The sequence below is a fragment of the Anomaloglossus baeobatrachus genome, chromosome 1, assembly GCF_048569485.1.
Source record: "Anomaloglossus baeobatrachus isolate aAnoBae1 chromosome 1, aAnoBae1.hap1, whole genome shotgun sequence".
NCBI lineage: Eukaryota > Metazoa > Chordata > Amphibia > Anura > Aromobatidae > Anomaloglossus > Anomaloglossus baeobatrachus.
In genome coordinates, this window is record NC_134353.1 from 965,099,104 (window position 1) to 965,125,797 (window position 26,694).

At 45.2% G+C, this 26,694-nt stretch overlaps 1 protein-coding gene across 5 annotated transcripts; it reads left to right on the plus strand.

Moving 5' to 3' along the window:
- The first annotated feature begins 7,306 nt into the window (after window positions 1-7,306).
- Window positions 7,307-25,932, plus strand: LOC142257863 (uncharacterized). 5 transcript variants are annotated; one of them, XM_075330152.1, is made up of 3 exons: window positions 7,307-8,059; window positions 10,424-10,848; window positions 24,027-25,932. In XM_075330152.1, exons 1-2 carry the CDS (start codon window positions 7,319-7,321, stop codon window positions 10,433-10,435), a joined length of 753 nt encoding a protein of 250 aa, XP_075186267.1. In that variant the 5' UTR covers window positions 7,307-7,318; the 3' UTR covers window positions 10,436-10,848; window positions 24,027-25,932. The 5 variants fall into 5 exon arrangements, with proteins under 5 accessions (XP_075186267.1, XP_075186236.1, XP_075186252.1 ...); XM_075330121.1 differs by lacking the exon at window positions 24,027-25,932 and adding an exon at window positions 13,133-13,561; XM_075330137.1 differs by lacking the exon at window positions 24,027-25,932 and adding an exon at window positions 13,273-13,561.
- The last annotated feature ends 762 nt before the right edge of the window (window positions 25,933-26,694 follow it).

Sequence of the window (26,694 nt, forward strand, 5' to 3'; positions counted from 1 at the left end):
GCATCTGCTTATTGACTGAGTGAGTACCTGAGTGACCCATGCATCCCACCGAGTCCCGGGGCCTACCGCTACCCGTGGAGAGCCACGACACCTTGCTGCCCCACTCCATCACCCCGGGTACTCCCAACGGCAGCGGCGGTACTCCCAATTACCGTACACCACATGTGGAGTCACAAACTCTCTCCCCTGTAAATTCCACCTTCTTCATTCAAGTGTGGCCCCTAGCCCCTGGGTCCGGAGACCCTCGAGCCACGAATAATTACCTCAGGAGCCAAGTGGTTCGGACAACTGCAGGGGCGGCACACAAGCATGGAGCCATGATAGATGGTTTGTCTATACACAATCAGTGGAAAAAGATAACCAAACTGTTCCACATGCTGTTAAGCGCTTGTGTGTATGAGGAATCATTAAGTAGAGATTCCCCAACTTTCCACTGTCAATGCAGTGTACAGACGAGAGGTGGAGGAAGAGCAAGGTGACATTGCTAGAGAAGCAGATCTCCATGCTGGAGTCACCACTGCTGGAGATGGAAGCCATTGTGATGATATTGAGAAACAGCCGACTCCGGTTACTGCTGAGGTCACAGGTAAGAAGGCGACAATTAATGAGATTAATGTGGAACTTGCTGCTCGTTCTAAACTGATATCTAGGAGGCAGAATAGCAATGATGGCTCCAGCCTTATTGTCTGACAAACCAAGGCCGGATTCTGGAGCCATGTTTCCTTGTTCAAGGCAAAAAGAGGGAGAAATGGAAGAAGTGATGGATCGAATATTTCTAAATTTGATCCCATTACCAAATGTAAAGACAAATGTGATTTCTACAAGAGAAAGAATGTAAAAGGGAAATTGTGAGACGTAAATCATTACGATTGGAACAATTTATAAGCTCTGAAGAAAATGAGCCATGTTCTTTTATAGAGACCCAGAATCCAGCATGGCGCGTGACAGATGCTGCCTGGAATGGATTAGGTCACATTGCCGGGAACCGCAAATGGTCAGGGACTAAAATGGAGAAGAACCCTGGATCTGTGCAATGTTTCTAGTGTCATGTGTCAGACATATTGCCAGGAATTGTAAGTCCAGCAATATTGTGAAGAGTAGAAATGTAAAGGAGCAGGATAGCCATGGGGGGAGAACATGTGCAGAAAGGTCCAGGAGGCAATGTGACACCGGAGGAGGGAAATCCTGGGATCAGCAGCCGTGTGTAGCCTGGAATTATAGGAGCCGGTAGAATTTCTTATATCTATAGTGTTGTGTGTCTACAGATTTATTAGTTTCTAGGATAATATATTCTGTTTAGCAGCTTTTGCTCTTTTGGTAATGGAAATAATGGTTATATCTGTGAGGCTCAGACAGGGGAAGAGCCGTGTAATCTTAGTTATGTGAGTAATCTACATGTGAACACGGCCTTAGTCTGTTGGGTGTTTCTGTATTTTTCAGGCCTCCTGTGAAGTGAATGATCTTGTTCTCTTGTTTTACGCTCCAGTCTTCCTATAGTGTTACAGGAGTAACCAGATCACATAAGGATGAGCGGCAGAACAGGGAATGTAGATGGCTTTGTCTCCTGTAAGTTACGTAGATGTGAGGGTCAGATCTTTTGTATTAGGAAAGATGGCAGGAGGTATAGATTAGGAAACGGCTTTTTCTGTATATTCAGTTTGAATAGATTAGGTTTACTGTGTGAGCTAAGGGTACCGTCACACTTTAGTGACTCTCCAGCGATCCCACCAGCGATATGACCTGGTCAGGATCGCTGGTGAGCTGTCAATCAGGCAGATCTCACCAGCGACCAGTCCCCAGCCAACAGCAACGCATGGAAGCGATGCTGCGCTTGGTAACTAAGGTAAATATCGGGTATTCAAGCAAAGCACTTTGCTTAGTTAGCCGATACTTACCTTGGTTACCAGCGCACACCGCTTAGCGCTGGCTCCCTGCACTCCTAGCCAGAGTACACATCGGGTTAATAAGCAAACCGCTTTGCTTATTTACCCGATGTGTACTCCGGTTACGTGTGCAGGGAGCAGGGAGCCAGCACTGGCAGCCTGAGAGCGGCGGACACTAGTAACTAAGGTAAATATTGGGTAACCAAGCAAAGGGCTTTGCTTGGTTACCCAATATCTACCTTGGTTACAGCTTATCGCAGGCTGCCAGAAGCCGGCTCCCTGCACATTCAGATCGTTGCTCTCTTGCTGTCAAACACAGCGATGTGTGCTTCACAGCGGGAGAGCAACGTCCAAAAAAAAATGAACCAGCACTGTGTGTAACGAGCAGCGATCTCACAGCAGGGGCCAGATCGCTGCTCAGTGTCACACACAGCGAGATTGCTGATGAGGTCACTGGTGCGTCACAAAAAACGTGACTCAGCAGCGATCTCTGTAGCGATCTCACTATGTGAGAAGTACCCCTAAGAATGGCAGAGGGGCGTGAATAGATAATGGTGCACGGTGGAGTGACATTATCCTTTGTCCCTAGACATTGAACTTTGGACGGAGAACTGTTTAAAAGTTGATCTAGGAGACAAAAAAAAAAAAATATATAAAACAACCACACCACAAAAACATCTGTCACATTTCAGCCATGAGGAGGAAACGTGGAAAACTTAGTTGGAGACTCATCCCAGCAGCCAGCAAAAAGCCTGATACAACACTATCAATACTCGTGTCATGGTGGGAGGGTTTGTCCTTTTACAGCCCCAAAGCTAATGCACTCTTAGATTTCAGGAGACACACACCTTGCTCCAGAAGTGTTTTGCTATGGGCCTAAAGCAAAACATTTCTGGAGAAAGGTGGGCAGGCTTTATTAATTCTCCATGATCACATCTCAGCATGCTGTATTTGTGATGAATAATTCCAGCCGCGCTGACCATGCAGGTGATCACTCAGATAAGAGCACAGCGCTCCACTCACCACAAGGATTTTTATGTCATTTTCAGAGCCCAGAGCCTGAGGTTTGCTCATCTCTAGTGCGGAGTATAATCTGTGATCTGTATGGGAATCTGGAGGAGTTCTAAACTCAGATGCTCATCAATAGGATATCGTCTTTACAGTCAACTGAAAAACTAGTCAAGAAAAATCACCTTTTGTTCTAAAATGGTCCAAAGCAGCTTCTGCAGTAACTTGGGCTTTAAATGTTGGCAATCTAGCTGATCAGCAAATAAATTGTGCCACGCCTTGCATATAATCAACCGCAGCCAGTTGGAGATCCATTCTGTCTAATTAGCTTTCAAGACTGTCAGTCAAAAGGCCATCAAAAGTGATGGACGATCCCAAACTGTAAAGTTCGGGGCTCATACTGAACACAGTGATCATGTGCACGATCCCGAACACTAGCTTTCCTGGGAAGTTCGGGTCCAGGGAATGAAAGAATGAAAAAAGTTAATCATACTTCCAGGTCTCGCACTGCATCCTGCAGACAGTCTCCCGGCAGCTTCTGCGTCACATCATTGCTGTGCCCCCCGGTAAGCACCACTTCTGAAAGAACCTTCCATGATGTCAGCCATGTGACCAGTCTGGTGTCAATGTTGTACAGATATTGGCTTACAGACTGGTCACATGGCTATGACATCATGGAAGGTCCTTTGGACTGTGGTGGTTACCTGGAGGCACAGCAATGATCAGACATGGAAGCAGAAGAGGCCGGGAGACAGTCTGCAGGACGCGTCATGGGACCTGTAAGTATAATGACAATGTTAATTATTAACTACTCTTTATTTTACAGCCCCCCCCCTGCCCCATCCCATAATTGTAAAGCCCGAGTTCCAGACTCCATCTTTACAAAACGTTTGGGCGAGGCTCTTGATACTAAACATGTGAGGGAGGGAGGGGGGGGGGAATTGCCCATCACTAGCCATCAGCTCAAAAAAGGCTACTCGAACAGACTTTGCTCTAGCCACTTTGTCTAGCAGATTCCAGTTGAACCCCGGCCTTCACCCTTTAACCCCTATACAGGGATCTGGACTTACTACGGGGCCTCCCAGGTTGCGTCCACAAAGTAGCTGCTGGCCGGAGGAGCGAGCCTGAGGCAAGGATAGTCACAACTAAACAGGGTCTATATCTGAAGGGACAAAACTAGACAGTTACTTCAGTCTGTTTGACAGTGTTCATTGTATCTGACAAAGGGGCCATAAATTCAGGTGGATTTATAGAAAACAAAAATGGGACAAAATACAAGTGAAGATCAGGATAAATAGAAATGACTGCTCCCCATCAGCACTCAATACCTGGCAACTTCCAGCAGTATCCTGGGAGTTTAAGTAAGGTGTGGTACTGCGCTATTGGCCACTGAAGGAAGCCATTTAATCCTTATGAGCTGCTAGACTGCAAACCACCATTATCCTGGCTGGGTAGCACCACAGGTCCCAGCCACACCAGTGACCTGGCTGGACATCATCTGTACATCAAGGGCTGTGAAATCTCCATCACCAGGGCCACCATGAAGTGTGTGCGGTTCAGATAAGACTTGTTCATAGGCCTTGTTTCCTCACATGGAAGGTTTGTGACTGTAGGGGAAAGTGGCAGATCTGGGAATATTCCTCAGTCTATGGTCTCTGTGGAATAGGGGTTGAAGTAATTTTCCTTAGGACGCGCATGAGGAGGTTTTATGTGACCAGAGGGGGCGCCGTGTTCTCCTCTAATCCAGGAGGCGGCTTCTTGGGATGTGTGTGTGGTCAGTTCTGTAATCACTGCACCTTCTGGACCATGGCAGATCCTCATATAGGGTGTCTGTAGGAAGCCCACAGACCACAAAATAAATCTGCTGGTGTCTAGTGACTGAGGAAGAGACCTGAGAATTATCCACAAGAGACCGGATAAAAGCCCCAGAAGAGAAGAAGAAACTACTGAGATTCTGGAAAGACGTTCCCACATGTGAGGAGAAATCCAGAATATTCCAGAACTTTCCTGATCAGTTTGATGCAATGTGAGAAACCGATTGAAACCGCGAGAGACAGATCCAGACAACGCTTCTCCGGGGACTTTCCTTGTAGTGGATTTTGCAGTCGATGTCCAGCATTGTCCTTTGTGGTTGTTATTAGCAGGATACTGTGGAGCGCGGTGTATTGGTATGGGAATAGCACCGCCATTATTCCGTGAAGTGCAACAACTCGTGTGAGTACCGGATAGTGCGGAGAATATTCACTCACCACTACAGAGAGCATCTGACGTAAATAGGGACTAGAAAATGTAACCCCAAAATCAAGATGTCCCCTCCATGGAGAAATCACTGTCCAGCATGGGAAAGATGGGGCAACTATACATCTTCCAAAGCATCAACCATCATCACTATGAGCTTCAACATCGCGGATCCAATAAAGACCAATAAGTAACGAAGCCTCAACTAATAGAGATGGTTACTCCGGACAGGGACCGGCCGATCCAACATCTCTCCTGGATCAGGAGCAGCTGCAATTCACCGGATCATTTATTTCCAGAGAACATGTGACTGCCGATGCCGAGGTAAGCAGGGATCAGAAGTGATTGTCAGATATCAGGAGTGTGATGGAGACGCAGGAAAGGAAAACTGCAGCCATCAAACAGTTGTGGGGAAACAGCGAGAGGGATATTTGCAATAAAAAACAAAAAAAAACCCCACACAAAAACATTACTTTTTGGCCCTGCTACAGTAAAGCTACAGGAACTGTGAATCTTCTGCCATTAGATGGCGTCATGGTCACATCAGAATAAGGAGGACGTTCAAGGAAAAGGAATAGAACAAATCACAGCCTTAAATTATCCAGAAGACCAGAAACACCCTGAAAGTCATTAGTGATGGGCGAGTGTAATCCTCACTATTCCCACGAATGTTGTGGTATTCGTTATATTGTGAGTGGTGTACTCTCCTCGCTATATTCGGATGGCCCGCCCAGCCATTTTGGCACCCGATTTGCAGCCAGTAAACATGCTGGGCTTCTTAACCACAGTAATGCTGCAGCCATCTTTGTTGTGGCATTACTGTGATTGGCTGGCTGTGCAGCGTAATAGGGTCTATAAAACCCCTTCCACCGCCATTTTACACACATTGCATCCAGAGCCAGCGTTGTATCAGTGTAGGGACAGAGCGAGCAGCGGCTGGGGAGAGTGGAGGCCTCTAACACAAGCCCCTTTTCAGGGCTACCTGCAGTGTATAATAGGGCAGTAGTAGATTTTTGAGCAGGGTCAAAGTTTAAAATGAGAGTGTCACTACCTCCAAGGTACTGGAATACAATCGCTCTTAAGAGCAGAAACCACTGAACAAGGTCACAGTACAGGGAGGGAGAGATTGTGGATTAGGTAGGGAGAGGTTAAAACTGTTCTTCCAGTCTCCATATAAGAACAGCTCTTGTCAGAGGCAGAGCTTTATCCAGCACAGTAGTGTCATTTTGTGATGCCTCTTGTTTAAATGCACTGGTCATTTCCCCCCCCTATTTTTGGGGTCACAGCCTGACTTGTGCAGTCTACATCAGCCACATTAATACGTTGCTAGAAAACAACAAGAATTGAATAATTAGGTCCATACTATTAAAAACCTGTATATATGAATGGTCACCAAAAAAGAACACAAAGAGGAGGAAGAGAGACCTTCAAAAATTCATGATTGACACACTAATATAATAATAATTAATACGTTGCTAGTTGGATTACAAAGCTGCACTACTAGCATTTTGTGCTGCCTACTACACTAAATGCACCGGTCCTGTACAGATTGGATTTTAAATTTAGTGTAGGGACTCGCAAGCACAAGGACCCTTGACGTGGGTAGCGAGAATCCGTATTTTAGTCAAAATATAAACGAATACCATAAATCATTTTTTTTTTGCACAGCTCTCTTTATACAGGAGGCAGCAAGGCCCATGAATGTAGGTCTTGTAATCTGGGGTCTGTTCTTGTGGGGGTGCACTTATCTACTGCTGGGCAGCCAGTCTAGTCAAATAGTATGGGCGTGATCAATAGATGGTAAGCCAGACACTGCACCTAACGGTGTGAACAGTGCCCTTGTAGCAGGGAAGTTAATTGTGAAAGAATATAATATTTCTCTTGTGCTGGATGGGGGGAGGGTAACACACAGAAGACCATGTCTTTACCCCTCAGCCAGGTTGGGAGGAGTCTCCAACACCCGGCTATACACGCCCCCATGACATCACAGGTTACAGCCATAGGGCTAAATGAATCTTGGTCACAAGCCCTATATTAAGCTGACCCCTCACCCCCCTCTCGCTCTTCCTCCCTGTATAGACACAGAAGGATGGCGGAGTACCCCTCATATAGGGATAGATCGTAGCACATTGTTGGGTGGGCTGTAACTGACTGCCATCAGGATTAGCGCAGGAGCACTCATAGCAAGCATGTCGAATACCTTTTCATACAATACTGAGGAAACCTCCACTATTATTTCTCAGACCACCACTCCAGGTGATTTTCTACTGCTTCCTCCCAAAGAGGCTAAAGGAAAAGAATTTGAGAAAGAATCACGGCATCTCATCAACTTTGAATTACATTGTGCAACTTTGACTGAGTACTTGAAAGCTCAGAGGATACCTCGGGGTCTCCGAGTATCTCTACGTCCCACTATCTTCAGTGAGGACGCTGAATACAGAAAAAAATTTGAGCAAATTCTGAACAAATGTTCCCTTGACCTCATGACTCTGACGGTTGACCATCTGCAAAGGGATATTAAAAAAACCCAAGAACGTATAAGGAATATTGAAGTGCAATTGGAGACAGCAAATGCCACAGTTGAAGAGTTCAATAATTTCAAGCACAAAATACAGAGTAACTTGGAACAGCACAGAAGAGACCTCGAAAACCGAAAACGCAGCAAATTCATTCGGGACGCAGACGACTATACTCAAGGGAGAGTCTACAGATGGCAGGACAATTATTCCACCACAAGGTTCCGCTATCAGTCCAGACGCTCACCATCGGAGTATTCAAACTCCAGTACAGACAGCGAGCACAGGGGCCCGTCAACAAGCAATTTTGCTCCTTTTTTAGGTCAAAGAGGCGGACACACTGGAAGAAGAAAAAAACAAGACGTGGTGGACAATGTAGGAGGAACCGACAGTCTCAGAATAACCCGATCACAGGTAATGAATCCCTTGTGATTAACTTATCTTCCAAAATACTCAGTACTACACAGCTGGCGGTACTGCAAAAGGGCTTATCTTTCTGTCCTACCTCTAAACTCAACACGTTTGAGTTAGACATGGACTTACAACGGTTTTTTAGAACCCTAAGGATCAAGACGCACCTAGAAGATAAGCCTTTTTCCACTGCTATACCAATGAAACAATCTGTCATTTCAATTTCTGATTTGGGTTTAAAACTTAAAAGCAATTATCGTCCACCTGTTGGTACTCCAGCTGTTGAAACATTTATTGATTTTGTGAAGTCGGATTTCCAACAGCTTCGTAACGATATTAATCTGGGTAAAATTCATTTTCATAACAACCTCTCCCCATCGGATCGACAAGCATTGAACTGTCTATCCAATGACAAAGATCTGGTCATAAAACCAGCCGATAAGGGGGAGCAGTTGTGATAATGAACAAAGTTGATTACATCAAGGAAATTGATCGACAACTAAGCGATAATCAAGTGTATAATAAATTGACTTGCAATCCATTATCCTCGTTAACCAAAAAAATCAAGAACATTCTTACCCATCACCAACATCAGGGTACAATCGATTCTAAGACGGTAGAGTTCCTCACTAAATCCAATCCCATCACCCCTGTCTTATATGTTCTTCCCAAAGTCCACAAACGTTTAGATAATCCACCTGGGAGACCCATCGTAGCGGGTTCTGACTCTGTTTTATCTCCCTTATCTATTTTTCTAGAGAAAATCCTAACGCCATTAATAAAATCTACCAGATCTTTTCTTTTGGACACAGGTGCATTTTTACAAACTATCAGGGGACTGGGTCAAATTAACAAAGAGGCAGTACTTGTCACAATGGATGTGACTAGTCTGTACACCAGCATCCCCCATGATGCTGGCATCTCCGCAATTAAAGACCTACTCCAACAACATCACTTTGACCAGTCTGTGGTGGAACTATGTCTTGATCTATTGACACTGGTACTTAAAGAGAATTACTTTCTCTTTGGGGACAATTATTACCTTCAGACACAGGGGACCGCGATGGGTTCTAATGTGGCCCCCCCTTACGCAAACAGCTACATGACTAAATTTGAGAATGAAGTCATATATTCGAATGAACTGTTCCAGCGTCATTGTCCCGTCTGGAAACGATATATAGACGACATATTTTGCGTGTGGGAGGGGCCCATTGGAACCCTTCATGTATTTTTTGACCAGATCAATTTGGCATGGCCTGGTCTGCATTTCACCTTGCAGCATGATCCACATCAAATCAATTTTTTGGATACCACCATCCTTAAGGACATTGAGGGTAACTTATCTACAGATCTTTTTACTAAGACCACAGATAAGAATACATTACTTCATTTTTCTAGTCAACATCCTATGTCAATCAAAAAATCCATACCCATTTCCCAGTTCCAAAGGGTTAAACGGATAGTATCCGATCAGGAGGTCCTGCAACTAAGACTGCAAGAGGTGCAGAATAAATTTTCTGCTAGGGGTTATCCTTCACCTCTATTAGACAGTAGCCGTGATCATACTAAGGCTACCATTCAACAAAATGAGAAAAGGATACCCTTCCCCCACATTTTTCACCCTTTTTCATTCAGAATTCATAAGACAATTCGAAAAAACTGGCATATTTTAACACAGGGGTACCCGAAGGTCCCTGAATTTAAAGTCCCATTTCTACCATGTTACAAAAGACCACCCAATATTAAGGATAAGCTTATCAGGGCAGATGTGGGTCCTATTCTCAAACTTCCGAAACAAAGATTCTTAGGCACACCAAAATTCGGGACTTTCCCTTGCCTAAATTGTCCACAGTGTAATAACGTCCAGAAAGGGGACTGTTTCCATAATCCACACACTGGGAAGAGATATCCTATACAGAATTACTTTACTTGTAAGTCCTCGCATGTGATTTATATCATTAAGTGTCCTTGCGGCCTCCTATATGTGGGTGAGACTACCCAACATATAGGAGACCGCATTTCCAAACACAAATCTACCATTAGATGTGAGAATCTCCTTTTACCCATCCCGTACCATTTTAAAAATGCCCGTCACTCGATTTCTCAACTAAAATTCCAGGTGATTGACCATGTCGACACCCCCAGGAGGGGTGGCGATATTGTCAAATTCCTTAAAAGAAGAGAGGCATACTGGATTCATGAACTCAGCACTTTGACTCCCAGGGGCCTGAATCGGGAATATGAACTACAGTCCTTTCTGTGAGTTTCATTTTGCTAAACATGGTCTTTTTTCTATTGTAATTTGATAAATAACAATGATTTTGTATATGGCTTTTCTCTAATTCATGTTCTCTGTTTTTTTTCTAGAAAAAATATTGATCCTGTCTCAATTGCTTTCATCCTTATACTTTGAGCACCACTACCTCGGAGTCACAAGCTGTTATGACACAGCTTCCACACAGATCCGGACTCCTCCACTATCCCCTTTTGCCTGCACAGAGAGCCCAAGAGTCCTTTTAAAAGTATGCAGCCTTACACTACTTAATGGCACTTTTACTGCTTACTATTCAAGCAGAGGACCGCACGCACGCGCAGTCTGTGAGATTCACTCACTAGCCACAGCACAACTCCTGCCCTAGGTCACTCATGTGCGGCCCGACGTCATCTCAGATACCGCCCCTTTCCCCGAACACGCCTATTTATTTCCGGGACTCCCGGCCACTGTCATGGCAGCCTCCATGCGGCGGTGGACACCGCGCTTATCACCCACGCTGAACTCCTCCTCACGAATGGTAAGCACACAGGCACCAGTGATTCTGTCACCCACTGCAGTTAGATCCTCCGTGCATGTGCCCCCCGCCCCCCCCCCCCCCTTGTCACGCTGTTTGTCTCTGTCTCCTTTCCTTATCTCCTGCTTCCTGCTACTATGTTAACCCCTTCCATACACTATGTCTAATGTATCTCTCACATTCATTCATTGCAGGCAGATCCTCCGTTCATGAGCCCCCTTGTCACGCTGTTCATCCCTGCCTCCTTCCCTAATCTCCTGCTTCCTGAATTCTGTTACTTTGTTAACCCCTTCCATACATCATATCTAATGCATCTCCCACACCTAATCATTACAGATAGATCCTCCGTTCATATGCCACTTCTGGCATGTTGTTCTTCCTTGCGTTCTCTCCTAATCTCCTCCGTCTTGAATTCTGCTATTCTTAACCCCTTCCATGCACCATTCCAATGTCTCATTCACTTCATACACATATCTCCATATCATTGTTGCCCTTATCCATCTATCTATTATCTGTTTATATTAAAATTTTGCCATTCTAATCTCTTTTGTACACTATGTTTAGTACATCTTTTATGCTACTCTGCTCTCCATTCCCTCTTTTCATCTTCTCCCTCTTTTGACCTCAACACACACCACATTTGCAATCTCTACTTGTTCCTACATTGAACCACCCCATATAACTTATTTTCTTCTTTTTTTGTTATTCATTTATATTTACATTTTCTTACCACATTCATGCCCCATCTTGTCATCCTCTATTGGCTCCCCTATGTATATAATTTACACCTATACTCTTACCCCATCCATCATTCCATATACTTGCCCTTTCCTCCCCCTTATTTTTCTGTTTTTCAGCTCACTTCTCACTCTTCAATTTTTCTTTTTTTCTTTTCTTTCCCTTTTCTCCCTCCCCTTGTTCTTCGTTTTTTGTCGTTTCTTCTTTTCTTCTCCTTTGTTATCCTCCTCCTTTTTTTTCCCCTCCTTTTTTCTTCCTTCATACATAATTTTCTAAATATCAAGATATGTTTCTCTTGTGAATCAAATACTGCTTATTATATAAGAATTATTATCATTATTATTTTTCACGATTTTCACTGAAAAATTCCTTTGTATTGTATACATTTTATGTTTTTATTTTTTTGATATCATATATTGATCATTGTTATTTTTGTATACAGTGCTTACTGAGGAAGGTCTATGGACCGAAAACGTTCTTTTGTTGTTATGCACATTAAATAAATCACACGTTGCAGCCAACCTTGGGAGTGCCTTGTATTCTTCTATTGACAAAAGGCCTTGGAACCTGAAGTGCACCCCTACATCTATTATCAGTATAGAGGAAGTGCCATTTACTCCTTTGTTGGATTTTAAATTTAGTGTAGGGACTCGCAAGCACAAGGACCCTTGACGTGGGTAGCGAGAATCCGTATTTTAGTCAAAATATAAACGAATACCATAAATCATTTTTTTTTTGCACAGCTCTCTTTATACAGGAGGCAGCAAGGCCCATGAATGTAGGTCTTGTAATCTGGGGTCTGTTCTTGTGGGGGTGCACTTATCTACTGCTGGGCAGCCAGTCTAGTCAAATAGTATGGGCGTGATCAATAGATGGTAAGCCAGACACTGCACCTAACGGTGTGAACAGTGCCCTTGTAGCAGGGAAGTTAATTGTGAAAGAATATAATATTTCTCTTGTGCTGGATGGGGGGAGGGTAACACACAGAAGACCATGTCTTTACCCCTCAGCCAGGTTGGGAGGAGTCTCCAACACCCGGCTATACACGCCCCCATGACATCACAGGTTACAGCCATAGGGCTAAATGAATCTTGGTCACAAGCCCTATATTAAGCTGACCCCTCACCCCCCTCTCGCTCTTCCTCCCTGTATAGACACAGAAGGATGGCGGAGTACCCCTCATATAGGGATAGATCGTAGCACATTGTTGGGTGGGCTGTAACTGACTGCCATCAGGATTAGCGCAGGAGCCTCAGTTTGTGTTTCTTTAGTGTAGAATGTGTGACTCTACATTTTGCACAGGGGGTGATTGCAACCACACGCATTATAACGCTATAATATTTTAGCGCTTCAGGAGAAACTGACATATTCCTGGCAAATGGCGCATATATATTCCTATAATAGAATTGTATATTTAGGGTCTGCAAAATGACCCCTCCTGTATACACAGGTCTGGAATGGATAACGATGCTCCTTGTATACGGCTGTCAGTGATGTGCGCTGTGTGCACTGACACCGCCAGCATTATTTCATTGTCTTTTTTCACTAGCATTCTGAATTGCCATCGACACCTCCAGACGAGGCTGTGCCGGTCACCCAGAAAAGAGGCCGTGTCATGAAGAACCTGAGGTTGGGATGGAACCAATTATTCACTGACATTTTATATTTATGAATTTTAACTGCTTCCAGTATGGAGCCAGAGCCCAAGCCAGAGGCCCCAAGCCAGAGCCCAAGCCAAAGGACCCCAAGCCAAAGGACGCCAAGCCAAAGGACCCCAAGCCAGAGGACCCCAAGCCAGAGGACCCCAAGCCAGAGGACCCCAAGCCAGAGGACCCCAAGCCAGAGGTCCCCAAGCCAGAGGTCCCAAGCCAGAGGCCCCAAGCCAAAGCCAGACAATGAAATAATTTATGTTACGAGTAATGTCCTCCTCATATGTATCCATGCACAAATTCCTAGTTCTCATAACTTTATCTTTTCAATAAAATGTTAAAGTTTGATAAGGGTTTGTTTTTTTTCTCTTATTTAATGTACATCATATGCACATATGAAAATGTGGGTACACCAACGCTCTATACCTATACATTGATATAATACTAGCTGTCTCATATATATGTATATATCTATATCTACACACGTCAATAATCAGTTTCACACCATAACTATCTTAACTCATTATATAATTTATCAAAGAAACGAGAGATAACGAGTATATTATACCAATTTTCCATTATTATTTATGCAAAAATTCTATATATATTACATTACATACAGATTTTTAAAATCAAAGACGAAAACACACGGGAATTTTTTGGCCACCGACTGCAGAGGATCTGGGAGATACTAATCACGGCAAACTCCCGATCACATCTTTATATGTTTCACCTCCTCTATTAAATGAGTATATACACCGCAGGTGCAAAAAATCCACATCCACCCCAATAGGGAAAGGTTTATATGTATTTTCCCAGTGCAAAACAACTTAAATATGTTAAATAGATGTACACTTAATATCCACTTCCTGGTCAGAGTTTATATAAATCTAAAAGAAATTCACTATAAATAATCAAGTGGAAGAGATTTATAAAATAATCAAAAAATTAGTATACATCAATATAAAACTATATATAGTCACTCCCTCATAGCTTACACAAATACAGAATAAACAGTATTAAATAGGTATAAAAAGAACATATATATAGCGATCAGGACATATATATAGCGATCAGGACATATATATGGCGATCAGCTAAAAATGTGTTACATACACTCAAATGGACACCTTATAATATCCCTATATAAGATAAGCGTATATTTATATACAGACTTCCACTAATCACATGCGGTCATATTATAAACTGTCCTAAATATCCAGTAAGGACTATCCCATGACAAGGGCCTATCGCAGTAATCCGCTGCAATACTGGCAATGTATTCAGGTCAGAAGCCCCCATACACCGCGACCGACGGTTCAAATAAACTTCAGGAAATTTCTTTTAACAGATTTTTGCCTTCGATTTTACGAGTAATGTAATATATAGAGATATTGCATAAATAAAAATAGCAAAAAATTGACACACGTATATACACACACACACACACACACACACAAACACGTAGTATTCAACCCCCTGCAGATTTAGCAGGTTTACACATTCGGAATAACTTGGCATTGTGACATTTGGACTGTAGATCAGCCTGGAAGTGTGAAATGCAGCAAAAGAGAATGATTTCTTTTTTTTTTTTAAATTGTGAAAAGTTTATTCAGAGGGTCATTTATTATTCAACCCCTCAAACCACCAGAATTCTGTTTGGTTCCCCTAAAGTATTAAGAAGTATTTCAGGCACAAAGAACAATGAGCTTCACATGTTTGGATTAATTATCTCTTTTCCCAGCCTTTTCTGACTAATTAAGACCCTCCCCAAACTTGTGAACAGCACTCATACTTGGTCAACATGGGAAAGACAAAAGGAGCATTCCAAGGCCATCAGAGACAAGATCGTGGAGGGTCACAAGGCTGGCAAGGGGTACAAAACCCTTTCCAAGGAGTTGGGCCTACCTGTCTCCACTGTTGGGAGCATCATCCGGAAGTGGAAGGCTTATGGAACTACTGTTAGCCTTCCACGGCCTGGACAGCCTTTGAAAGTGTCCACCCGTGCCGAGGCCAGGCTTGTCCGAAGAGTCAAGGCTAACCCAAGGAAGGAGCTCCGGGAAGATCTCATGGCAGTGGGGACATTGGTTTCAGTCAATACCATAAGTAACGTACTCCACCGCAATGGTCTCCGTTCCAGACGAGCCCGTAAAGTACCTTTTACTTTCAAAGCGTCATGTCAAGGCTCGTCTACAGTTTGCTCATGATCACTTGGAGGACTCTGAGACAGACTGGTTCAAGGTTCTCTGTTCTGATGAGACCAAGATCGAGATCTTTGGTGCCAACCACACACATGACGTTTGGAGACTGGATGGCACTGCATACGACCCCAAGAATACCATCCCTACAGTCAAGCATGGTGGTGGCAGCATCATGCTGTGGGGCTGTTTCTCAGCCAAGGGGCCTGGCCATCTGGTCCGCATCCATGGGAAGATGAATAGCACGGCCTACCTGGAGATTTTGGCCAAGAACCTCCGCTCCTCCATCAAGGATCTTAAGATGGGTCGTCATTTCATCTTCCAACAAGCCAACGACCCAAAGCACACAGCCAAGAAAACCAAGGCCTGGTTCAAGAGGGAAAAAAATCAAGGTGTTGCAGTGGCCTAGTCAGTCTCCTGACCTTAACCCAATTGAAAACTTGTGGAAGGAGCTCAAGATTAAAGTCCACATGACGCACCCAAAGAACCTAGATAACTTGGAGAAGATCTGCATGGAGGAGTGGGCCAAGATAACTCCAGAGACCTGTGCCGGCCTGATCAGGTCTTATAAAAGACGATTATTAGCTGTAAGTGCAAACAAGGGTTATTCTACAAAATATTAAACCTAGGGGTTGAATAATAATTGACCCACACTTATGTTGCTCAGTTAAATTTTAATAAATTTTCAACATAACTTGTTGGTTTGTAAGATTTATGCATCTGTTAATAAATCCTGCTCTTGTTTGAAGTTTGCAGGCTCTAACTTATTTGCATCTTATCAAACCTGCTAAATCTGCAGGGGGTTGAAGACTACTTGTAGGCACTGTATATACATATACATCTATATACACACACACACACACACACACACACACACACACACACACACAGAATTTGTGTTTCTCATGGAGTTCGGCATGACCTACGTCCTCTCCTTCCATCCCATCATTAGACCCTTCGGCGTTCCCTACAAGACTGGTGACCTTTTTGCTTTTCCCTTGGAGCTGGTGATGGGTGACCTGGCCTCATTTATTCTACCTCATGGAAGTTGAAAGTCCCTTGATTATCCAATAAGCTACAATCCAAATATTCTTCATCCCTGTAGGGTGTAATCATGGTGTGGAGTTTCTCTATTTCAGACTGGACTCCAGAAGACCCAGTGAAGAGATGTGCGGTGCAGGTCTCCGGTGCTCTGGAGGTCATACACAGTAATGGGCTGGATCATCTGGACATCAAACCACAAAATATCTGGGTGTTTGATATGGTGGCAATCCTGATCAAAGTTACAGACTTTGGCTTTTCATGCAGCAAGGGGTCAAAGATGAAATTTAGGCTTTGCACCAGGTCATACATGGCTCCAGAGATGAGACAAGTCACCGACAAGGACACTTTGCTGGTAGACCACTCCCTGGATGTATGGGCATTAGGGATGGTTCTCTACCACTTCCTCACAGGAGACTTTCCATGGCCGTCTGCAGATTCCACAGACAATGGTTACTGTAGTTTTGTTGAATGGTAAAAAAGGTTTCAGTGTCGGCCACAGACGCCATGGAACAGATTTCCACCCGGAGCACTAAGATGTTCAGTGACTTTCAGTCAGACTGTAATAAGACATAAAATCCAGTGATGTATTCACCTTCTTGGCACTTTCCTGAACTTGTTTATAACATCTTCTCAGTATATATTAGTCTTATTGTGTTACAGAAGCACAGCGCATATTAATGATTAGCTGTAAATGGAGCCTCCCGAGATGGAAGACCGGCTGTGACAAAGGACTGTCAGGCTGAAACGTGCATCTGTCGGAGCAACTTCCCCTCCGCTCTACCAGGACCTGCTCCTTACAGGGGGATCAGTCACCTCCTTTTTCAATAATTTGTTACTTGGATTTTAAGTTGCATCAATTAATCTTTTCAATTTCCCCTTGGAGCTGGATTTTTCCTTTTTGTGACGCCCCTGAACTAGTCAGGGTGTCACAGGGAACTGCACCCTTTATCTGCTGGTGCAGGACTCAACCCTCATGGTTCTGGGATCCTAACTTTTGGTATTGCTCCATCAGCATGCAAATCCTAGTCACACCTCACCACACCCTGTCAGACACACCAGTGGGTGGTGTACCTGGAAAAGGGCCATTCGCCTAGCGGTCAGGCAGACTGGTGGGAGGTAGGACGTGAGAGGAAGTGGAGAGCAAAGCTTACGTAGAACAGCAGTAGCTCCCAAAGAGTGAGGAGCTGAGTTGGAGCTCCCTGGGGACTTTTGGTTAGGTCGCGTACGGTGGGCTGGACCAAATGAGTTGGAGACCCGGTCGCAGGGTATTGGAGAAAGGTGCCAGGCTTAGTTTTGGGGAACGGGGAGCACCAGAGTACCTAGTAACCGAACCGGACCAAGCACTGCGGGGTACTGGACCCTAGATCAGGGAGTAGCTTCACACAATCTGATAAAGAAATTATCCTCCACGGGTAATTCTGAACTTTCCCCAAGTGCTCAGAGATCGATGGCACCAACCCAACGAGGGGAAGAGGGCTTTCCAGCTTATGCGGCCCACTGAGATCCCAAGTGTCAGCCATTGAGAGCACAGCTCCACTAATTAACAGTGGTGAGCGGGACCCAGACAGCTTCAAGCAGAGGGGTCACAATGGACACTAAAATACAGTGCATGGAGGCAAGGTACAGACCATCAGCAATACCAAAGGGAGTTGACTGCCGGACGAGCTCCCCTGAAGTGGCTGCAGCACCCAGAGACTTGGTTTACCTTTGCGTCAGTCTGCTTTGCGTTCACATCACTACCAACACTGCCCGAGTGAGTACGCTGTCCTCCCCTGCTTCAAATCTGCACCACTCTCCCCACCACCTCCATCATCCAGAGTCCTGGGGCGTCCCCTAGCCGTGGAGGGAATGCCATCTGGCTGCCCCACTCCATCTCCCCTGGGTACGCCCATTGGCAGCAGTGGTACTCCCTTTACCACGAACCACGGGTGGCGTCAAACACTTATCCCCTTTAAATACCCCCTTTTCATTTGAAGTGGCAGTGAGCCACCGGGACCAGAGACCCTCGAGCCACAGCAACCCCGGTTCCGAGCGGTTTGACCACTGCAGGGGCGACACATTTTCATCAAGTTATGCCCCACACAAGGAGTCTATCCGAGCTTCTACTGAGTGATACCGCATCAGGTGAGCGGGATATTTTTGCCCCTTTGTTTCGCAAGTGAATCTCAATTTTTAAAGGTCATAAGACTGGTCAGATCATTAATCTATGGTATCTGTAGGAGGGGTTCAGCATGGCGAGTGACCAACATGGCTGATCATCATCTCACAGGGATACGATAGTGTAGGCTGGGCTGTAACTGAGTGTTTTACTATGTAATTGTGAGTTTGATTGCATAATTTAGTATATACTTTTGATATTTATTACATGTGCTAGCATTATATTGTGTATTAAGCGTAGTCTTGTCAGCTATTTTATTATTATAAAAACAGTCTTGAGTCTGCGCGTGTTTGGGATACACCTGGTAGATAGGACAAAGCAGTAATAGAGAATATATACCTCTGAATATATACAGTATATCTGGTGCAGGAATAGCCGGCCCTCTTACACCAGCAGCACGGTGTCCCCCCGTACAATAGAAGGCTCCTTATAACCCTTGTACAATGGGGAGCTCAGGCCCAGACTAGAATGTGTTTTCTGTGATTTTGGGAGGAGTGAAATATGGAGAGGATTGTGGACAGGAGACATTTTATACCCGGTGAAGTGTTCTACCGGGCACCTCGGCCTGGAAGATCCAGCAATGCAACCACATAGGACCAGAACACATAGAAAATCAGACCCTGAGAATCCAAGGGTAGTAACATTTATTCTGTTTGCTTTGTAAGCGGCGTTTGTGGTGATCTCCACAGTCATTGCTCTCCAGGGACGAGGGAAAAACCCAACAAGGCTCCTGGAAGAGAGTATGGATTTATCCACCTCATTCTCCCCAATAGCTCCCAGGAGCCCCAAATCTGCAGATGCTGTGGTCTGCTGGAGCAAGTGTGACGCCCCTGGACTATCGGGTCGTCACCAGGTACTGCATGGTTCTGGGTCCCTATCTTATGGTGTTGCTATTGGGGGCAAGTCAAATCCTGGATACACCCTGCACCACACCCACCAGTGGATGGCTTGAGTGGAATAGAGTTGCCCACCTTGGGGGATGGGGGGGAGCAAGTGGAGGGGATGCGAGTTGTCAGTCTGACAGTGAGTGGAGAGTTGGGAAGTAGCCCTCGAGCTGTAAGGAGCTCAGGAGGAGGTCGGGAATGGTGGCTACCAAGAAAAGCTGTTTAGGTTGCAGACGGTGGTCTGGACCTAGAGGAGTTGGAACCCCAGTCGCAGGGGATTGCGGCTAGGTGCCTGGACCTGTCAAGGAGGACTGTCAGCAGCCTGGCACTGTCACCGGTCCGGGACCGAAGGCACGGCGGGGAACACTGACCCTAGGTCGGGGAGAAGCTTCAGGCAACCCGACAATTCACCTGAGAACGGAGCCTTTATGATTTGTTCCCACCCGCTCCAGAATCTGAGCACTAGCGCAACAAGGGGGATAGGGCCTTCCAACCACAACGGTCCAGAAAATCCCAAGCATGAGGCCTGAGAGCAGGCTCCCACACTTAGACATAGTGGGGAGCGGGGCCCGGCAAGTTTCAGACTACTGGGCCACCACGTTGAAGTTAAAAACTTAGTGCCAGGAGGAAGGTCACGGATCACCAGGCAACACCATAAGGGACAGGACCCAGACGAGCTCCCCTCAAGCGGCAGCGATACCCCGCGATTTGGTTTACCCGGGTGTCAGCATCTGCTTATTGACCGAGTACCTGAGTGACCCCTGCATCCCACCAAGTCCCGGGGCCTACCCCTACCCGTGGAGGGCCACAACACCTTGCTGCCCCATTCCATGACCCCAGGTACTCCCAATTACCGTACACCACGGGTGGGGCCACAAACTCTTTCCCCTGTAAAAACCCCCTTCATTCGAGTGTAGCCCCTAGCCCCTGGGTCCGGAGACCCTCAAGCCACGAATAATCACCCCAGGATCTGAGCAGTTCTGACCGCTGCAGGGGCGGCACACAAGCATGGAGCCATGATGGTTTGTCTATACACAATTAGTAGAAAAAAAAAAACCGCCACCCACACGCAACCCACACACCCACCACAAATTCCCTACTACAACTTTCTACGGTCAATGCTGTGTACAGACGAGAGGTGGAGGAAGAGCAAGGTGACATTGCTAGAGAAGCAGATCTCCATGCTGGAGTCACCACTGCTGGCGATGGAAGCCATTGTGAGGCTATTGAGAAACAGCCGACTCCGGTTACTGCTGAGGTCAAAGGTAAGAAGACGACAATTCATGAGATGAATGTGGAACTTGCTGCTCGTTCTAAACTGATATCTAGGAGGCAGAAGAGCAATCATGGCTCCAGCCTTATTGTCTGAGAAACCAAGGCCGGATTCTGGAGCCATGTGTCCATGTTCAAGGCAAATAGAGGGAGAAATGGAAAAAGTGATGGATCTAAGATTTTGATATTTGATCCCATTAACAAATGTAAAGACAAATGTGATTTCTACAAGTGAGAAAGAATGTAAAAGGGAAATTGTGAGAAGTAAATCATTACTATTGGAACAATTTATAAGCTCTAAAGAGAATGAGCCATGTACTTTTATAAAGACCCAGAATCCAGCATGGCGCGTGATCGATGCTGCCTGGAATGGTTTAGGTCACATTGCCGGGAACTGCAAATGATCAGGGACTAAAATGGAGAAGAACCCTGGATCTGTGCAATGTTTCTAGTGTCATGTGTCAGACATATTGCCAGGAATTGTAAGTCCAGCGATATTGTGAAGAGGAGTAGAAATGTAAAGGAGCAGGATAGCCATGGGGGGAGAACATGTGCAGAAAGGTCCAGGAGGCAATGTGACACCGGAGGAGGGAAATCACAGGATCAGCAACCGTGTGTAGCCTGGAATTATAGGAGCCGGTAGAATTTATTATATCTATACAGGGTTGTGCGTCTACAGATCTATTAGTTTCTAGGATAATATATTTTGTTCAGCAGCTTTTGCTCTTTTGGTAACGGAAATAATGGTTATATCTGTGAGGGTTAGACAGGGGAAGAGCCGTGTAATCTTAGTCATGTGAGTAATTTACATGTGAACACGGCCTAAAGGGGGCTTTACACGCTATGATATCGTTAATGTTTTATTGTCGGGGTCATGTTAGTGACGCACATCCGGCATCATTAACGGTATCGCAGCGTGTGATACTTACCAGCGAAATCAAAAAAAGAAAAAAAGAAAAAAAAAAAAAAAAAAAAGTGAAAATTGTTCACCATGGAGAGGTCGTCCCAAAACCAAAAATCGGTAATGGTTGATTATCGATGTGGTTCGTCGCTCCTGCGGCAGCATACATCGCTGTGTGTGACACCGCAGGAGCAAGGAACATCTTACCTGCCGCAATGCGGATTTCAGAAGGTGGCCGGGATGTTACGTCCCGCTCATCTCCGCCCCTCCGCATTGATTGACCGGCCGCTTAGTGACGTCGCTGTGATGCCGAACGTACGACGACCAGGTAAATGCGTGCGACGCTGCCATAGCGATAACATTCGCTGCGGCAGCGATCACACGATATCGCATCCACGACGGGGGCGGGTGCTTACACGCTTGATATCGCTAGCAATTGCTAACCATGTCGTAGCATGTAAAGCCCGCTTTAGTCTGTTGCGTGTTTTCTGCATTTTTCAGGCCTCCTGTTAAGTGAATGATCTTGTTCTCTTGTTATAGCTCCAGTCTTTCTATAGTGTTACAGGAGTAACCAGATCACATAAGGATGAGCGGCAGAACAGGGAATGTAGATGGCTTTGTCTCTAAGTTAAGTAGATGTGAGGGTCAGATCTTTTGTATTAGGAAAGATGGTAGAAGTTATAAATTAGGAAACTGTTCTTCTGTATATTCAGTGTGAATAGAGTAGGTTTATGTGAGCTAATACAGGCATAGGGGCATGAATAGATAACGAGCGTGTGGTGAAGTGACATCCTTTGTGCCTAGGCCTTGGAGTTTGGACGGATAACTGTTGAAAACTTTATGCAGGAGGAGACAAAAAAAATTTTTTTTATTTACAGCAACGCGGCACTGCCATGGGGGCGGCCTGTGCTCCGGCATACGCCAACCTCTTCCTCGGCATGTGGGAGAGGTTGTTGTTTGGCGACGGGGGCATTAGTGCCAGCTCCCATGTGCAGTGCTGGCTTCGGTACATCGATGATGTGTTGTTTTTTTGGCAGGGCACAGTGGAGCAGCTTGACGATTTTATGGGTCAACTCAATGATAATGACTTGAATATCAAGTTGACGTACAAACATAGCAGCAGGTGCATTGACTTTCTGGATATTAACATTGAGGTGGATTCATCCTCCTGTATCCAGACCAGCATGTATCGTAAATCCACCTCGGTCAATGCCCTGCTGCACGCATCCTCGGCTCATACTGCCGCTACTATACGTGCCATCCCGACTGGCCAATTCTTGAGGGTGAGGCGGATTTGTTCTACAGACCAGTCCTTCGAAAAACAGGCCGTTGATCTCAAACGCAGTTTCCAGGATCGCGGATATAGTAACAGCTGCATTAAGCGGGGATACTTGCGTGCGAAAAAAAACTTCTCGCACGGGACTGCTGCATTACAATAATAAACAACAGTCAATGACCAATCTTCCCATCCGTTTCATAGGAACATTTAATAACCAATGGCAGACGATGAGGGACATCCTCAGTAGACACTGGCCTGTTCTACGTACAGATCCCATCCTTGCAGATATTCTTCCTTCAGGCCCCCTTATGACTGCTCGACGCTCCAAAAATCTCCGCGACATCCTGGTAAGGAGCCATTATGTACCTCCTTTGTCCAATCCTTTTGGTTCCCGTGGTCCGACACATGGATGCTTTCCTTGTGGAAAATGCATGGCATGTCCATGGCATCCTCCGTGCCACGACTTTTTCTTCATCTGATGGAACACGGACTTTGGACATACGGCATTATATCACGTGCACGACTACACACGTGATTTATTATGCCACCTGTCCGTGCTCTCTGGTATACATAGGGCTCACGTCCCGTGAGCTGCGTGTACGTACCAGGGAGCACGTTCGGGACATTTGTGCTGCCTCTGGGGTCACTGACGTGGGCCTCCTGAAGACATTACCGCGGCACTTCGGGAGTTTCCATGGATGCGACCCTTCAGGACTTAAAATTAGAGGCATTGACGTTGTTCGTGGGGGATCCCGTGGGGGTGATCTCAAGAAAAGGCTAGCTCAAGTTAAAGCTCGCTGGATCACCACTCTCGGGACCCTCACACCTCATGGTCTAAATGAGAACATCAGCTTTGCCTCTTTTCTATAGGGGTATTGATTCCATGCATATCCTTTTTCTCGCTCTTTTTATATCATCTGGTTTTTTATATATGTGTTTTTACTGTTTTTAATTTTTGTTTAATGTCTCTACCCCTAATCAATGGGGTCCATCTGGCATGTTCCTTGTTTGCTTGCCTACTGGATTTCTCATATTGTGTTATTTATCCTTATATCTAGTACCATCCGATTTGCTCTGATTTTCTATTTGGCCTCCTGGACGTGGTCCTTTTCCATGGCAACATTGGCAACATTGAGTCATCCTAACAATCAAGATCCTTGGCCACGAAAATGATGAACACCTATTCAATGGACTATTACTTGAATTGAATTTTTTTTTTTTTCTTGATATTGCTATACGTTTGTCACATTGTGTTGTTATTCAAATGACCTTGTGGGTGTGGGGCCGTATATAATCGTGTTGAGTGAGCATTCTTGACACTATGTGGGGATATTAGTGGTTAAATGTGCCATCTCTTTAGCCCGTGTTGGAGTACATCATAGGGATTCCCTCCTCCTTCTTCCTGACTTGAGAATAGTCTTAATTCTCAACATGCCCTGTTGGTGTGGTGTCCCTTGTCCCTCTCTGACTCACTGTGAGCGCCTTCACTTTACCCTCTGGTTGCGCGTACCAGGGGTGATGTGTTTGCGTCCGATTGTGTGTCACGGCGGGAGGTGGGACTGGCCGACTGATACAGGATGTTGTCCCACTTTGCCTCTCCCCTCTATATACATGGCCTGTAGTTTATAGACTCTCTTGCGAATATTCTATAGACATTTATTAACATCTCCATGATGCCGGTATTTGTCATTCCATGCTCGGCCATTTATTATGTATTAGATCTAAATACTATATACTCTATGTCCCAGCTATAGCTATGGAGCTTGCCTGTTTTTTTGCACACACCCCTATAAGTGACCCACCTCCAATAACCAATAGGTTGGACTCACGCAGTGTGTGTCATTACATGACGCGCTGCTGTGGGCGGGGTCTCCGGGAGCGTCTCCGTACGTGGCGTCCTGTACTCCTGTCAGCCTATGGCCGGGTCGGAGCGCGCGGTCGCCATGGTTACACGTCCGTGGTGTCACGCGCTCGCCCCTGGTCTGGCGAGGGGGAGGGACGTCTCGTGTGTTTAGACTTCCTGGACTCCCGTGCACGGCACTGCTTATATATTTTAGTGATCTTTATTATTTAAACGGATATGGAGATAGTCTCCTTGTAATAAAGTCTGTTGTAGGTGTTCTTAATGGGCCGATTAATGTTGATTCTCCTCACTTTAAGCCATGTGTTAGTGCCATGTGATTGACAAGCGTCCATAGTGGGCCATGAGCCTATCAGAATCATGGATGGGTTTTTTCATCAGCCCTCCCATTCACTTCATGTTTTGGGAGCTAACACCTGATGGTAATAGAAACTCTCCAGTAGGCTACTTATCCCCAGCAGGTTCACAATGCCAGTAGGGTCTCCTCCTTGAAGAAGCAACAACACCTCGCGAAACGCGCGTTGGTGGCGATCCCATCCTCCTCTTTGGGTATGTGCACCATGTGATTCTATACCTGTGACTTCCATGGCTGGTTTCTTGTTGGCATTTGGTTTACTGTGATTTTTTTTTTTCTTTGACATTGGACATGTTCTATTGATATGCACTTGCACTTTAGACTGTGTGATAAATTGTCTGCCAGAGAACTATTGGCCTGTGGTTGGAAACTGTTGATAGGGGTTTTTTACATACCTGGGTGGGGTTGGGCTCTACCAGTATATACACTGCAATTGTCAGTTAAATAGAGTATTGATATTTTCCACCTACCCCAGTGAGTTTGATTATCTGTTAGTATACCTTTACCTTCCCTCATGCTACGACTAGAGGATTGTTAATACATCCAGCACCTCTCCTCCCACGGCTAAGTGTTTCCCCCATTGTTTTAAACCGCATGCCTCTCCCACGACTAGTAGAGAGTGTGAACAATAGATACTATTATTATATCACATCTATTTTTGATAGTTTAACAGAATAGCCTTATATGTTCACCTCTCCCACGGCTATTGATAACAACTGTATTGTATATTTTCATCACAGTGTTTGCCCCCCTTGATTCAGTGGTAGTTTTTAACTTCCTTTATATTGCTGTTTTGCGTTTGTCTCTTTTGATAATAAATAAACTTCTATTTGCATATACACTCGACTGTTCTCCTTTTTGCAAAAAAAAAAAAAAAAAAATATATAAAAACATTTTTTTAAAAAACACCAAAAAAAACAACAACAAAACTTAAAATCCACTGTTTTTATCTAGGGACAGTACAGGTTAGCAGGCTGGATAAAGAATACCAAAACTATGGACTAGGGACAGACTAAGGAAAATTGCATCTATTGTGGGGGCCAAGGTATAATAACCCTTCCTGAGGAGCCCACTAACTTATCAGGGGGAGGTGACCCTGGAGGAACAGCTACACCCACATATCTGCTATAGAAGGGGAGAGTTTGGGGCAGCAGAGGGCATAGAATAAAACATTGTTCCATCCGCAACAAAAAGGAAAACTGTTCTCCTGGTGCAGATAGGACAGACACTGCTGTGATGCTCCAGAAAATAGTTTGTGGGTTCAGCAATGAACGGAAAACATCTCCTGTCAGATTTCAGCCATGAGGAGGAACCATGGAAAACTAAGAAAGCCACGGACCCACTTGGGGGGAGGGGCGACATGACCAAGGGGGAGGTAGGGAGTGATGGGTTAATAGGGACAGTGGTATATGCCTAATATGGCTTTGGGGGATGGTTTTAGCCGGGGAGGAAGAGGAGGAGCAGGGAAAGGGTTAGCTGGGAGAGGAAGGAGTTACCTCCTCTTCTGTTT